Source organism: Triplophysa dalaica, chromosome 14, assembly GCF_015846415.1.
Source record: "Triplophysa dalaica isolate WHDGS20190420 chromosome 14, ASM1584641v1, whole genome shotgun sequence".
In the NCBI taxonomy this organism is placed as follows: domain Eukaryota; kingdom Metazoa; phylum Chordata; class Actinopteri; order Cypriniformes; family Nemacheilidae; genus Triplophysa; species Triplophysa dalaica.
In genome coordinates, this window is record NC_079555.1 from 449841 (window position 1) to 460106 (window position 10266).

At 39.7% G+C, this 10266-nt stretch overlaps 1 protein-coding gene across 3 annotated transcripts; it reads right to left on the bottom strand.

Moving 5' to 3' along the window:
- Window positions 1–533: 533 nt before the first annotated feature.
- On the bottom strand, window positions 534–7258 carry cplx3b (complexin 3b). 3 transcript variants are annotated; one of them, XR_008908834.1, is made up of 4 exons: window positions 6951–7258; window positions 1853–1940; window positions 1163–1599; window positions 534–1023 (listed from the first exon to the last, which is right to left on the bottom strand). XR_008908834.1 is itself a non-coding variant. In XM_056766472.1 (4 exons), exons 1-3 carry the CDS (start codon window positions 7106–7108, stop codon window positions 1375–1377), a joined length of 471 nt encoding a protein of 156 aa, XP_056622450.1. In that variant the 5' UTR covers window positions 7109–7258; the 3' UTR covers window positions 534–1277; window positions 1373–1374. The 3 variants fall into 3 exon arrangements, 2 of the variants coding, with proteins under 2 accessions (XP_056622450.1, XP_056622449.1); XM_056766472.1 differs by having other exon boundaries at window positions 534–1277; window positions 1373–1599; XM_056766471.1 differs by having other exon boundaries at window positions 534–1599.
- Between the last annotated feature and the right edge of the window lie 3008 nt (window positions 7259–10266).

The following is a 10266-nucleotide window of genomic DNA, read 5'->3' on the forward strand; positions in this document are numbered from 1 at the left end:
GACCGTTTCACCCTCTTTGTGTCCGACTGACCATGCGGCAGCCCGGAGGCCCGTCAATAGAGAGACTTTCCACAACAATATATTTTACTGCTCTGTGCTTTCACAGGACACTTGAGATTGGTCATTCTCTCCCATTCACATGTAAAACACCAGTAGAACCGCCGACTTCACCATGAAGAAAAACTAGATTAAATATAGCATTTATATAACATAATCACGTCTCAACTTGATCTCGCTGTAATTGGTGAAGAGTCTGGAGGTGTAAAAGTAGATTTTAGATAGTAAATTTAAGAGAAATGTTAGAGTTGATATTGACTCTCAAACATCTTTTTCTCTGACGCTCTTCATTAAATCTCAGTGATGTAAGAATCTCTTGTTAGATTTTTCTATCAGTGCTGATACTTGTGTTCTTAACGTCACCAGAAACCGGAAGTGAGGTCATCGATGAACATGTTCTTCAGACTGATGTGTTAGTGTGTTGATAATGTCTCCCCCTGCTGTTCACTCTCTGTACAACACCACATCAATCACACTCTTAGTACAAATTTTATATTTATTACAGTTTCAACAGTCATGAAGGTCTAGAAATGACAGCAGAATAAATACAGGAATACATAACATCGGGTGTACATACATAAATAATCATCTATCAGGTGAAATACAGTTAAAGGGAGATCAACATCGACCCTGTTCAGACTTCTGTTCCCCGTTTATTATTATTGGCTGTCAGCTCTGTCCTGTATCAGGATCAGTTATATTGCTTTATTTATTTGCGAATATCACTAGACGGAAGGAGCTTTTATTACAAAACCACAATCCCGCATGGCTTCATCCAGACGACTATCACAAGTCACACAAAAGTGCCTCAATGTTATTTCCTTTGTAAATAAAAGTATGAAGTTGCGCGTCACACTTGATACTGACTCGGCTCGTGTACGCAAACACAATTCACACAGATTGTGCTCTCAGAGATGGTGAAGCTCGGTCCACAAGAGGAAAAACTAACAGACCACACCGAACCATCTGCACAAAACAATGAAAGGTCAAAGGGCACGGGGTCAAAGGTGCAGAAACATCAACTCACGCTATTGCTTGAATAAACTCTAACAGCTCATCATCACACATGAAATCAAACAACATATGTGCGACGATCAGAACTCACGTGATGTGACATGTGATTCATGACAATAACCCCCCATGTCTCATCTGCATATAGAGTTTCTTCATGATAAATAAACACATTTATCAAACAGCAGGCACACCAGACGTGTTCACTCCTAAAAACATCATGAAACAAACAGGTCACATTTAATATTGATGACTGACACATGCGGCGAGCGAGCGATGATGATGATGAAGAAAAGAGAGAGACCATCACATGAGTGAACACTTCTCAGCGGAGTTCTTCAGGTCCTCGAGTGTGGCCTGAGCTTTACCCTTCAGATGACCCACGTCCACGTTCTGAATGTTGGTCAGATGTCCCAGGACAGACTGCTTGTGCTCTTCCTCCTGATTATCTTGAGCGATCATCTTGGCCAGCTCAGTGGGAAGCTCAACGTCATCCTGTGCAGCCTGAATCTGCGTGTCATCCGTCTCGTTCTGAATCACATCACAGAACAGCGAGTCAAATATACATGTTAAACACGCAGAAAAGACTTTTGTTTTAGAGGATTCAACATTTAACACAACCACCTGATATCACCAGTCATGACAGAGACGGACTCATTCAACAAAAACAAAATCACCTGAATCACAATATGATTTTTGAACATGTCTCTGGAGGGGCGTGTCCTTGAATTTAAAGAAGCATTGAAATGACGAACATCAGATGATTGTTATGAAAGGGTTGTACCTTTGGTAATCTGTATTTGTCTCTGAAGTGAGTTCTGAGCGTGGCTCTCTCAGCTTTCCGCTGGGCAAAATTGGCATCTCGCTCTTGCCTGTATGAGACGAAACACACATCCAGTCATCTGATACATAATGGGTGCTCCTCAAGTCTTGATTCCTCGTGTCTCAACTGAACCTCTCAGGACGTGACGGAGGAATTAAAAGAAATTATATGGGCTATCCTCGCTCACTGCATAAAACTCATTCTTCATCACCAAATATCCAGATCTATATCTGACTCATGACTCCTCAGAAAGCCTCTTAAAGAAATAAGACATCCTACAAGATGGCTGAACGCGACAGGTTTCCAACAGGGTCTGGCTGCAGCCGATGGGCCGAGTGAACTCCACTCAAAGCGGAAATACTTCAGCTCCACTCGAAGCCCGAGCGGATATACGTCACCTAATTCTGACCTCAACCTGGAAGTCACTTATTAAACGGAGCCGTTTTAATTGCAATAAATACTTGAAATGTTTTAATGCTACAAAATGATTATTTAAATGTTAATGAGTAACTTTATGTTACTAAATCCAGACATTGCTTCCAGGTTTGTATTTAGAAAGTAAATATTGTAATAGTTAGCAGTGAACAATCAAATAAATAATTTTTTATAAATAATTTTATAAAAGAAAAATGTGAAGACAAATAATTTAGGAATTTTATATCTAAAGCAAAATAACATACAAAACAACCACAGTAAAATGTTGAAAAATTTCCTCAAATTAAGATCTTATTGTTTTGAGTATAAAACACAAACTATATTTACAAAACACATCAACTGCAACCATGGGCGTAAATCTCATTTAACAGTAGGGGGGGGGACAATACATATAAAATTTCTCACGAGCAATTTTTGAAGGGGACACAAATAATACAGTTAAATTTGTACATGCTACGACACTAAGCGACAATATGCATTAGGTTTATAGGTTTATCATGCAGACTGGTAGTCATATTATAACTAATTAGAACTGTCACATACTGTAATACAACTGAACAATGAAGCTTTATTCCATTTATATATTTTTTTGTCTTTGCTGTGCAGACAGGAAACAATTATAAAAACACACTACCCATGATACTACATGTGGACAATGAGTCACTTTTTAAACACTTAACTATAAAATGTTATCCTGATTTATACTACAACATCGTCTGATAAAGTCACCGTACATCGACATTAATGAGTGGTTATTTTCCCCTGTAGTGCCCAATCTCCGCCAACAAACTTTGTTCATGTTCGTGTACCCAAACAAACTTACATTCTGTGTTGTACTCGTTAATCGCCCGAGTTTCAGTAAACTGAATGTTTAGTTTATCCGCCGCGCACATACTGAACACAATAGATGCCGAAGAACGATCTTCTCTAACTGAATGAACGCTGAGCACCTTTTGTGGACATTAGATATAGTGTCAACATCACAAAACTGTAACCGGTGTGTTCGCGGCTGTGTGTGACACGGGACCTGAATGACAGGATCGGTGGCTATTGTGGCCGTTAATGTTCACATCATGACAGGTCGCTTAAAATATAACAATGAATGAGAAACGGCTTCGGTGTGTTAGATGCAGTGTGTGACGTCCTATGTAACAAGCTAACGTTAACTAAGTAACGTTTTAATCGCTAACATAGCAGATTCATGAAAAAATACATCGGTAATCAGCATTTTGTGCAACAACTTATTTATTTTAAACATCAGCATCAACTACATTAAAGAGAATCACTTGATTTAAAGTGAATAAAATATCCTTCTTACTGGAGTTCAACAACCACTGATGAACTGAGTTCATAACTGACTGAATGTGTTGCGATGAACGTGAGATGAACGTGGAGAGCAGGCAGAGGGCCAAACCACTGTGAGAGGCAGGGGAGGGGGAACTCAACAGTTTTTTAACTTTAAACGCATTTTTTGCGTTTTTATTTTCTTCTAATAACACAATTAGTTCAGGTAAATAGAAATATATCAATGACAATAGCACATTTAATTGATCGAGGGGGGACAACTCTCGGATAGAGGGGGACATGTCGCCTCCGTCCCCCCCGGGATTTACGCCCATGGCTGCAACTAACAGTAATTAACAATCAACGAACGTTCATCTCTTTCTTCTTCTTTGTTTTTAATGGCGGGTCGCAACCAACATGTTTAGGTGTATATCGCCACCTGCGGTATCAGGGTGTGTAACATCAGGGTTTTCAGCACTTCAGTGGATTATATTTAATAAAGTGATTTTCTAAACCTGTATTTTAAAGAAATTCTTGCAACATCAGTTAACATTGGCGAGACATCAATATTGATCTTCGAAAACATATAAATCCATGTTGTTTATTCATCCTTTTTGCTTATTTTCAAGGAAGCTATATGTGTTGTGCTTGCATTGCTCGTTAAGACAGCGTAAGTCTGCAAGTAGTGTAGGGAAGTTGAGATAAAACTACCCGAGTTAAAGTTCGGACTTCGGAGAGCACAGTGACGCCATTTTGTCCTTTCTTTATTACTAAGTGGTTTGTGACGTATTTCCTGTTCAAAAGTGGAGCTCCACTCTCCCCATCGGCTGCAGCTAGACCCCTCCCTGAGAACGAAATTTGCGATCGTTTTAACTTCCATATTCAGACACATCACGGGCTCTCCCTCTTCCTCGTGGATATTTGCTGGTGGCTTTTGGTCGGGGTCACTGAGTGCATCTATGACACGTCAGAGGAGATCTGGCCCTCCCGGCTGATCCTGGTTTCTCCCGAGGTTTTTTTCTCCATTAATCAATCATTGGAGTTTGGGTTCCTCGTCACAGCAGGGCAGTGTTGGCTTTCTCACCGGGAGACTGCATTTATTTATTTATGAATTAGATATTATTTGTTAGAATGATCTTGCTTGTTCTATAAACACCTTGTGCTGTGTTTTAACTTTTCTGTTTTTCCTGTTTGCTCCTGTAAAGATGCTTTGGAACAATGAAAAGCGCTTTATAAATCAAATAAACTTGAAACATTTCCGAGTGAAATGGAAATTTGAAGGTGGGCGTGGCTTGCCTTTTTCACTGCGAATTGATTGGATGTGTAAAAGCAGCTGTTGCAGTGATTTCGACATGAAACTGAAAGTTGAAGGGGAGGAGTTAACGGATGCTCCGCCCAAGCCGTCTAATTGACCTCTTTTCAGATAGATAGTCATGTCAGGGACGGAAGTGCATTTTCAGAGTTTAATTGAAGATTATGAGGGCACATGAATTTTAAAAAAAATCACCCACATTGATAGGCTATTTACAATAGACGCTGCAAAATTTCATGTAAAAGTAAGAATTTCACTGGGACTTTAAACCCCAAACCTTCTTTCAGGTTACTTCAGAGGGATTCAAATAAAGCAATAAAAAAGGCTTGAAAGCATTTAAGAGCTGAGGGTGGAACGGTGGGATTTAGACTCACGCTGACAGTTTGGCTGACGCTCACCCAGCATATATAGTACACCATTACACACGACTGCTTCAAATAATCCCTCATGTGTAAAAACTGACTGAATTAAAGTAGCTGTTCACACGGCTGTCTCACAGTTAAAATCGCCTCTCTAAAGAAATGATTTGGATTAACATCATGAGGATGAACTCAGCGGTCTGTGAAATCAGAATTTTCAAAAAAACGTGTCGCGCACGAACACCTGCTCCAGCTGCACTGCTGACGCTCCTTTAATAACACAAAACATCTGGTACTGATGCTCCTCACAGACTCACATTAGATTTTTGTTCATATTATGGGGCATTAACAAATTTTACAAATCTGTTAAAGGGGTCATATGACGGGTTGGCACTCCATCCAGGGTGTATCCTGCCTTGATGCCCGATGACTCCTGAGATAGGCGCAGGCTCCCCGTGACCCGAGGTAGTTCGGATAAGTGGTAGAAAATGGATGGATGGATGGGTCATATGACACGATCAAAAGGAATATTATGGTTTGTTTTAGATGAAATGCAATATGTACACACAATTTAATGTTCAGAAAAGCTGTATTTAAACACACCGTGTCTGTTTGTGTCTTCTCTCAGAAAAGTGAGGTGTGCTCTGATTGGCCAGTTCACCAGTGTGTAGTGATTGATGGAATACTCTAAGCATGTGAGGGAAATGTAACGCCTCTGACCATATTTTGAACATCAGGTTCCTCTTCAATTGTACTGACAGGTACACCACCTTGTGTATACATTTGGGCGGTCTTAGTCAAATCAGACCACCAACTGACGTAGATTTGTGGAGTTGTTGTTACCCAAGGCGTTTCATTTGCTTCTAGATAGAATGCAATCATTTCAGCAATTTTGCGTGTCTAATACATGCATTGGCAATTTATAACACGCCAAATACACAGAAAAACACTTTAAATCAGTCACTGTGTGTCAGTTGTTCTACTAAGAATGAGTAAAGTGCTATATTGTGGTTGTCTGAATGTTTGTCAGGTCCCTCAGACAATGATTTTACACCAGATGGAGACACGATTCTCTGTGGGTTTACTCTGTGTCTTAAAACTGGAATAAATGTGTTATTACAATATAGCTGCCAAATTAACTAGCACTCATTTTAGTTTGGGCTCTACTACAGTACAGAATGGAATACCAGACCCCAATGTACAAAGTAGCCTACTTATAAGGGTTTTTCATCTCATTCTATTATTTTCATTATGTTGGGTTAATATGCTTAAAACCGATATGTATACTGCAATCATTCATTGATAGCATTTAAGAAGTCACGCAATTATATATTGTTAGATAATTTATGCAAACGTATAACATTTAAACAAATGCTGACACTAAATGTATTTTGAGCTCAACCTCTCAGTGCCTCAACTGAATCTCTCTATAACAACAGTCATTTGGAGTAAAGCAGTTTGACGAATAACGTTAAATATTATTCACAAACGAAAGAGCGGGAATTTCCCTGAGCGAAATGAGCAGCTGCGCGAGACACTCAGCGGAGCGCGAGTAATGCGCGCGCCTCTCCAAACGCGCACGACCCCTTCATCTCCAACAACAATGAAACACGTCATGATGTGTGAGAATTACACGCTTAAATCGGGTGAGAATGAAGGTTTGTCTTACTTCTCCTCCTCTAGTTGTTGTTGATATTGTTCAAACTCTTCTTCAGTCATTCCTTTAGCTGCCGCCTCAGATTTCTCTCCGTCGGGTTTCTCTTCTGTCAGACCTCCTGTCAGATTCTTCAACTGACCGCCCACCACGTGTTTCACCATAAACGCCATCGTTCAACTGCTAAATATTCTTCTTATTGGCGAACTTTTTTTATCCAAGACAATGTTTAATTCCAGTGATAGGGAGAGAGATGTGAGCGCGTGTACGCCGCTGAGGTGAATGCATCTCTCTCATGTGAGTGAGTCACAGCATCGACTCGATCCAACATCCACCCAATCCCGTCTTTCCACCCTCCCAATCCCGAACATTCCTGGATTAACGGTTTGTGTGTTTGAGTCACGGGTTTTTTTTTCCACGGGGCGCGTGACATGTCAGAAGCCGTCGTGTTTCGCTTTTCTATGTGCGAGTGACAGGGACGTATTTGGAGCGCGTAAATCAGCGAGTTTATTTGTTTCTTAAATTTTAAGTTTTATCTTTGAAGTTTTATAGAATTCCAATGTCTCATTGGCAGCGTTGTTAGTTTATTTGTGGAAAATCTCAGAGTTACTGTGCAGGGCCACGCGCGAAATCTGCCATCCGCACCTCCACCTGGATTATATGAATCACAAAGAATCAGCAAAGTTGCACAGGCACACAAATAAAAAATCTTTTACATTTGTCGGTCATATGTTTTAAATGTTATTTGACTGTAAAATATGAAGGTAGGTTATGTTTATACGTGGCTGTGTGCTATTTTTTTTCTCTTTTGATTATCGTAATTAGAAAAATAAATATGACCTCAGGTTTTGCAGTCAGAAATCAATCTGGGACTGGGAATTTTCACTTTAAATGTCTATCACAAATACATGAACATTACAAACACTTATACCATGGTCTGTTTGAATACTGGATTCTGATTTGCTGGAAGGTGTGCATTAAAACCATTTAAGGGATGGGTAGCTCCAGTCAGTTGATAACATTTGAAATTAACTGAGGATATAAATGTAATTTTCACCTGTTTAATCTAAAATTACACTGTTAACATCAATAAAAGCTTTAATTTGGCAAGTGACCATGGCATAAAGGGGATAATACACAAGTAGCCATCCGTTAAGTAAGGGATAATATACTGGCAGCTGGTTGTTATTGCAGAAATAAACCCTGACAGTGTGATCAGGAGTGAAGAGGAGGGTCTTTTATCACACTGAAGGGGTTAATTTCGCGATAACAGGCGGCTGCTTGTATATTATCCCGCTTATTACACAACGCTTTGCCACATGAGAGTAAGACTGGACATGTGAATTTGAAATATTTAATTAGCAAATTTTAATCGAATGCAGACCTTCTGCGAAGAAAAGCCGTTTAGTTTCAGTTCAAAAGTAAGAAACGATGTTCAAACGTCATGAACAGGCAAATTGGTTTAATAATTTGTAAATATAATGTCATATATGTTATTAAAAGACATATTTATAATTAATGTTTGTCTAATATTAAACTGTACCCCTCAAAATGATTTGCTGAATCCGGGTTACAGGGTGTTATTAGTTTTGAGTTGTTGTTATTTGAAAATAACAACCCTTGGAATGTCCCAACTGGCCAATAAGAATCAAGCATTCGGAGGCCTCCAGATTGTGCATTAAAACCCTATAGCGCATGACTAGCTGTGGATTATCCCTTACATATATGAATAAATCCATATTATGTCTAAACGTTTGTTGGATTAAAGTGTCTGGCAAATGTAAATGTTAGTACTCATTACAAACACGACCACCTGCATTTCAGCAAAATAAATAATCAACACTACCGATAACATGCAAATCATACATCTCTGTGTGTGCATCATGATAATAATGTCTCTATTTTTGCTTCTTTCTCACTTTTTCTGACACCCCCCTCCCCTTCAGGACTGAATCATTCCCGATCTGCTCCACTAACAAACTGTTCTGTCGCTCTAGCTGAGGGCAAATCTACCACACAAACACACACACGCACACACATGTTTATCTATGTTCTGTAACATAGTTAAATCCTGGAGAGTCTGTGTTTGTATTGCCAGGCTTCTGCTCGTGGCGTGCGCTCAGATATTATCTGAGATAAATAATAATAAGTGCCAGTTTTGGTTCTCATACATTGGCCGAATGCTCTGATGGATGTTCATCCATCTACAGTCAAAAACATCATATGTAAACTTGTAGACTTAAATAAGGGCACTGTTTTAGATTAGATGTATGCATGATCTATAACATAACCAGGAGCCAAATACAGATCGTTCAGTTTACTTTATTGGGATGTGCTATGATTTTAAATTAAACTGAAGAATAATCTGACCCTCACTCAAATCATGTGAATCAAAGCGTATAATAAACATCTATCACACAACCGTTACCTCACTGAAACTCTACCTAACACTCCATGTGGCTGAACATGTGAAATATCATTCTAGCATCAAGCAAACAATAAAGAAATAAAAAATAAAAAAATACACAACAATAACGATGTTGACTCATCGATAATCTGCCTAATATGTGAATCCGCGACGGACAAAGAAAACAATTTATGCCAGTGTCACAGGGACACAAATATTATTTTTCAGTAAAAAGAATCCAAAACACAGTTTCAGGGCTGGTGACAAATATTTATGGCCTGTTGACTTTCTTGCCCGTGGCAAAAGTTCATGCGGGGTCCTGTGTGCATGAGTTCACATGAAATCAATAAAACTCATCATGATGGATTCTTACATAAACAGTTCTTTATTTCTGCACTAGCTAGAAGCAATAAACCCACTGTGAATCTGCTGGCATGGATCACGGAACACATGATGTGCATGTATGTGTTTAAGCTATACATGTGTGTGTTTGAGCTGACGGAGGGCTGAACGAGGTTCGTAGGGCGGAGACGGTCACTCACACAACAACAGCGCACCAGAACTGATTTTATATCCAGAACCAGGCCGCCACCAGTTCACCATCAAAACACAACAGAAGCACGTGAACACGCTGGAGTGGGCCGAGTACAGACCCCTGTGACTGCTGCAGATGCTCTCCAGCCAAAAGAACAGCAGCTTTTCACATGATGAAAGATGTCAGAAGAAATCCATTGTCACCTCACGGACGCTGACCACAGTAAACAACAACAACGTGAAGATGCTGAGCTCATCCACAAACAAACATTCTGTGATCATTCACACGCCTTCATCATGTCCTTTCAAACCGGACGGTCGAGGACCCGTGACCAATGTTTGCACTGGACTCATTGAGTCTGTCAAGAGACCAAAAAATAAAGAGCTACA

Bases quoted from the DNA above. Each gene is read 5' to 3' on its own strand.
- cplx3b (XM_056766472.1), bottom strand. From the start codon at position 7,108: ATGGCGTTTATGGTGAAACACGTGGTGGGCGGTCAGTTGAAGAATCTG. The intron at 1,941-6,950 runs GTAAGACAAACC...CGTCTCATACAG, and splicing joins CAACAACTAGAGGAGGAGAA to GCAAGAGCGAGATGCCAATT. The intron at 1,600-1,852 runs GTACAACCCTTT...GATGTGATTCAG, and splicing joins ACAAATACAGATTACCAAAG to AACGAGACGGATGACACGCA.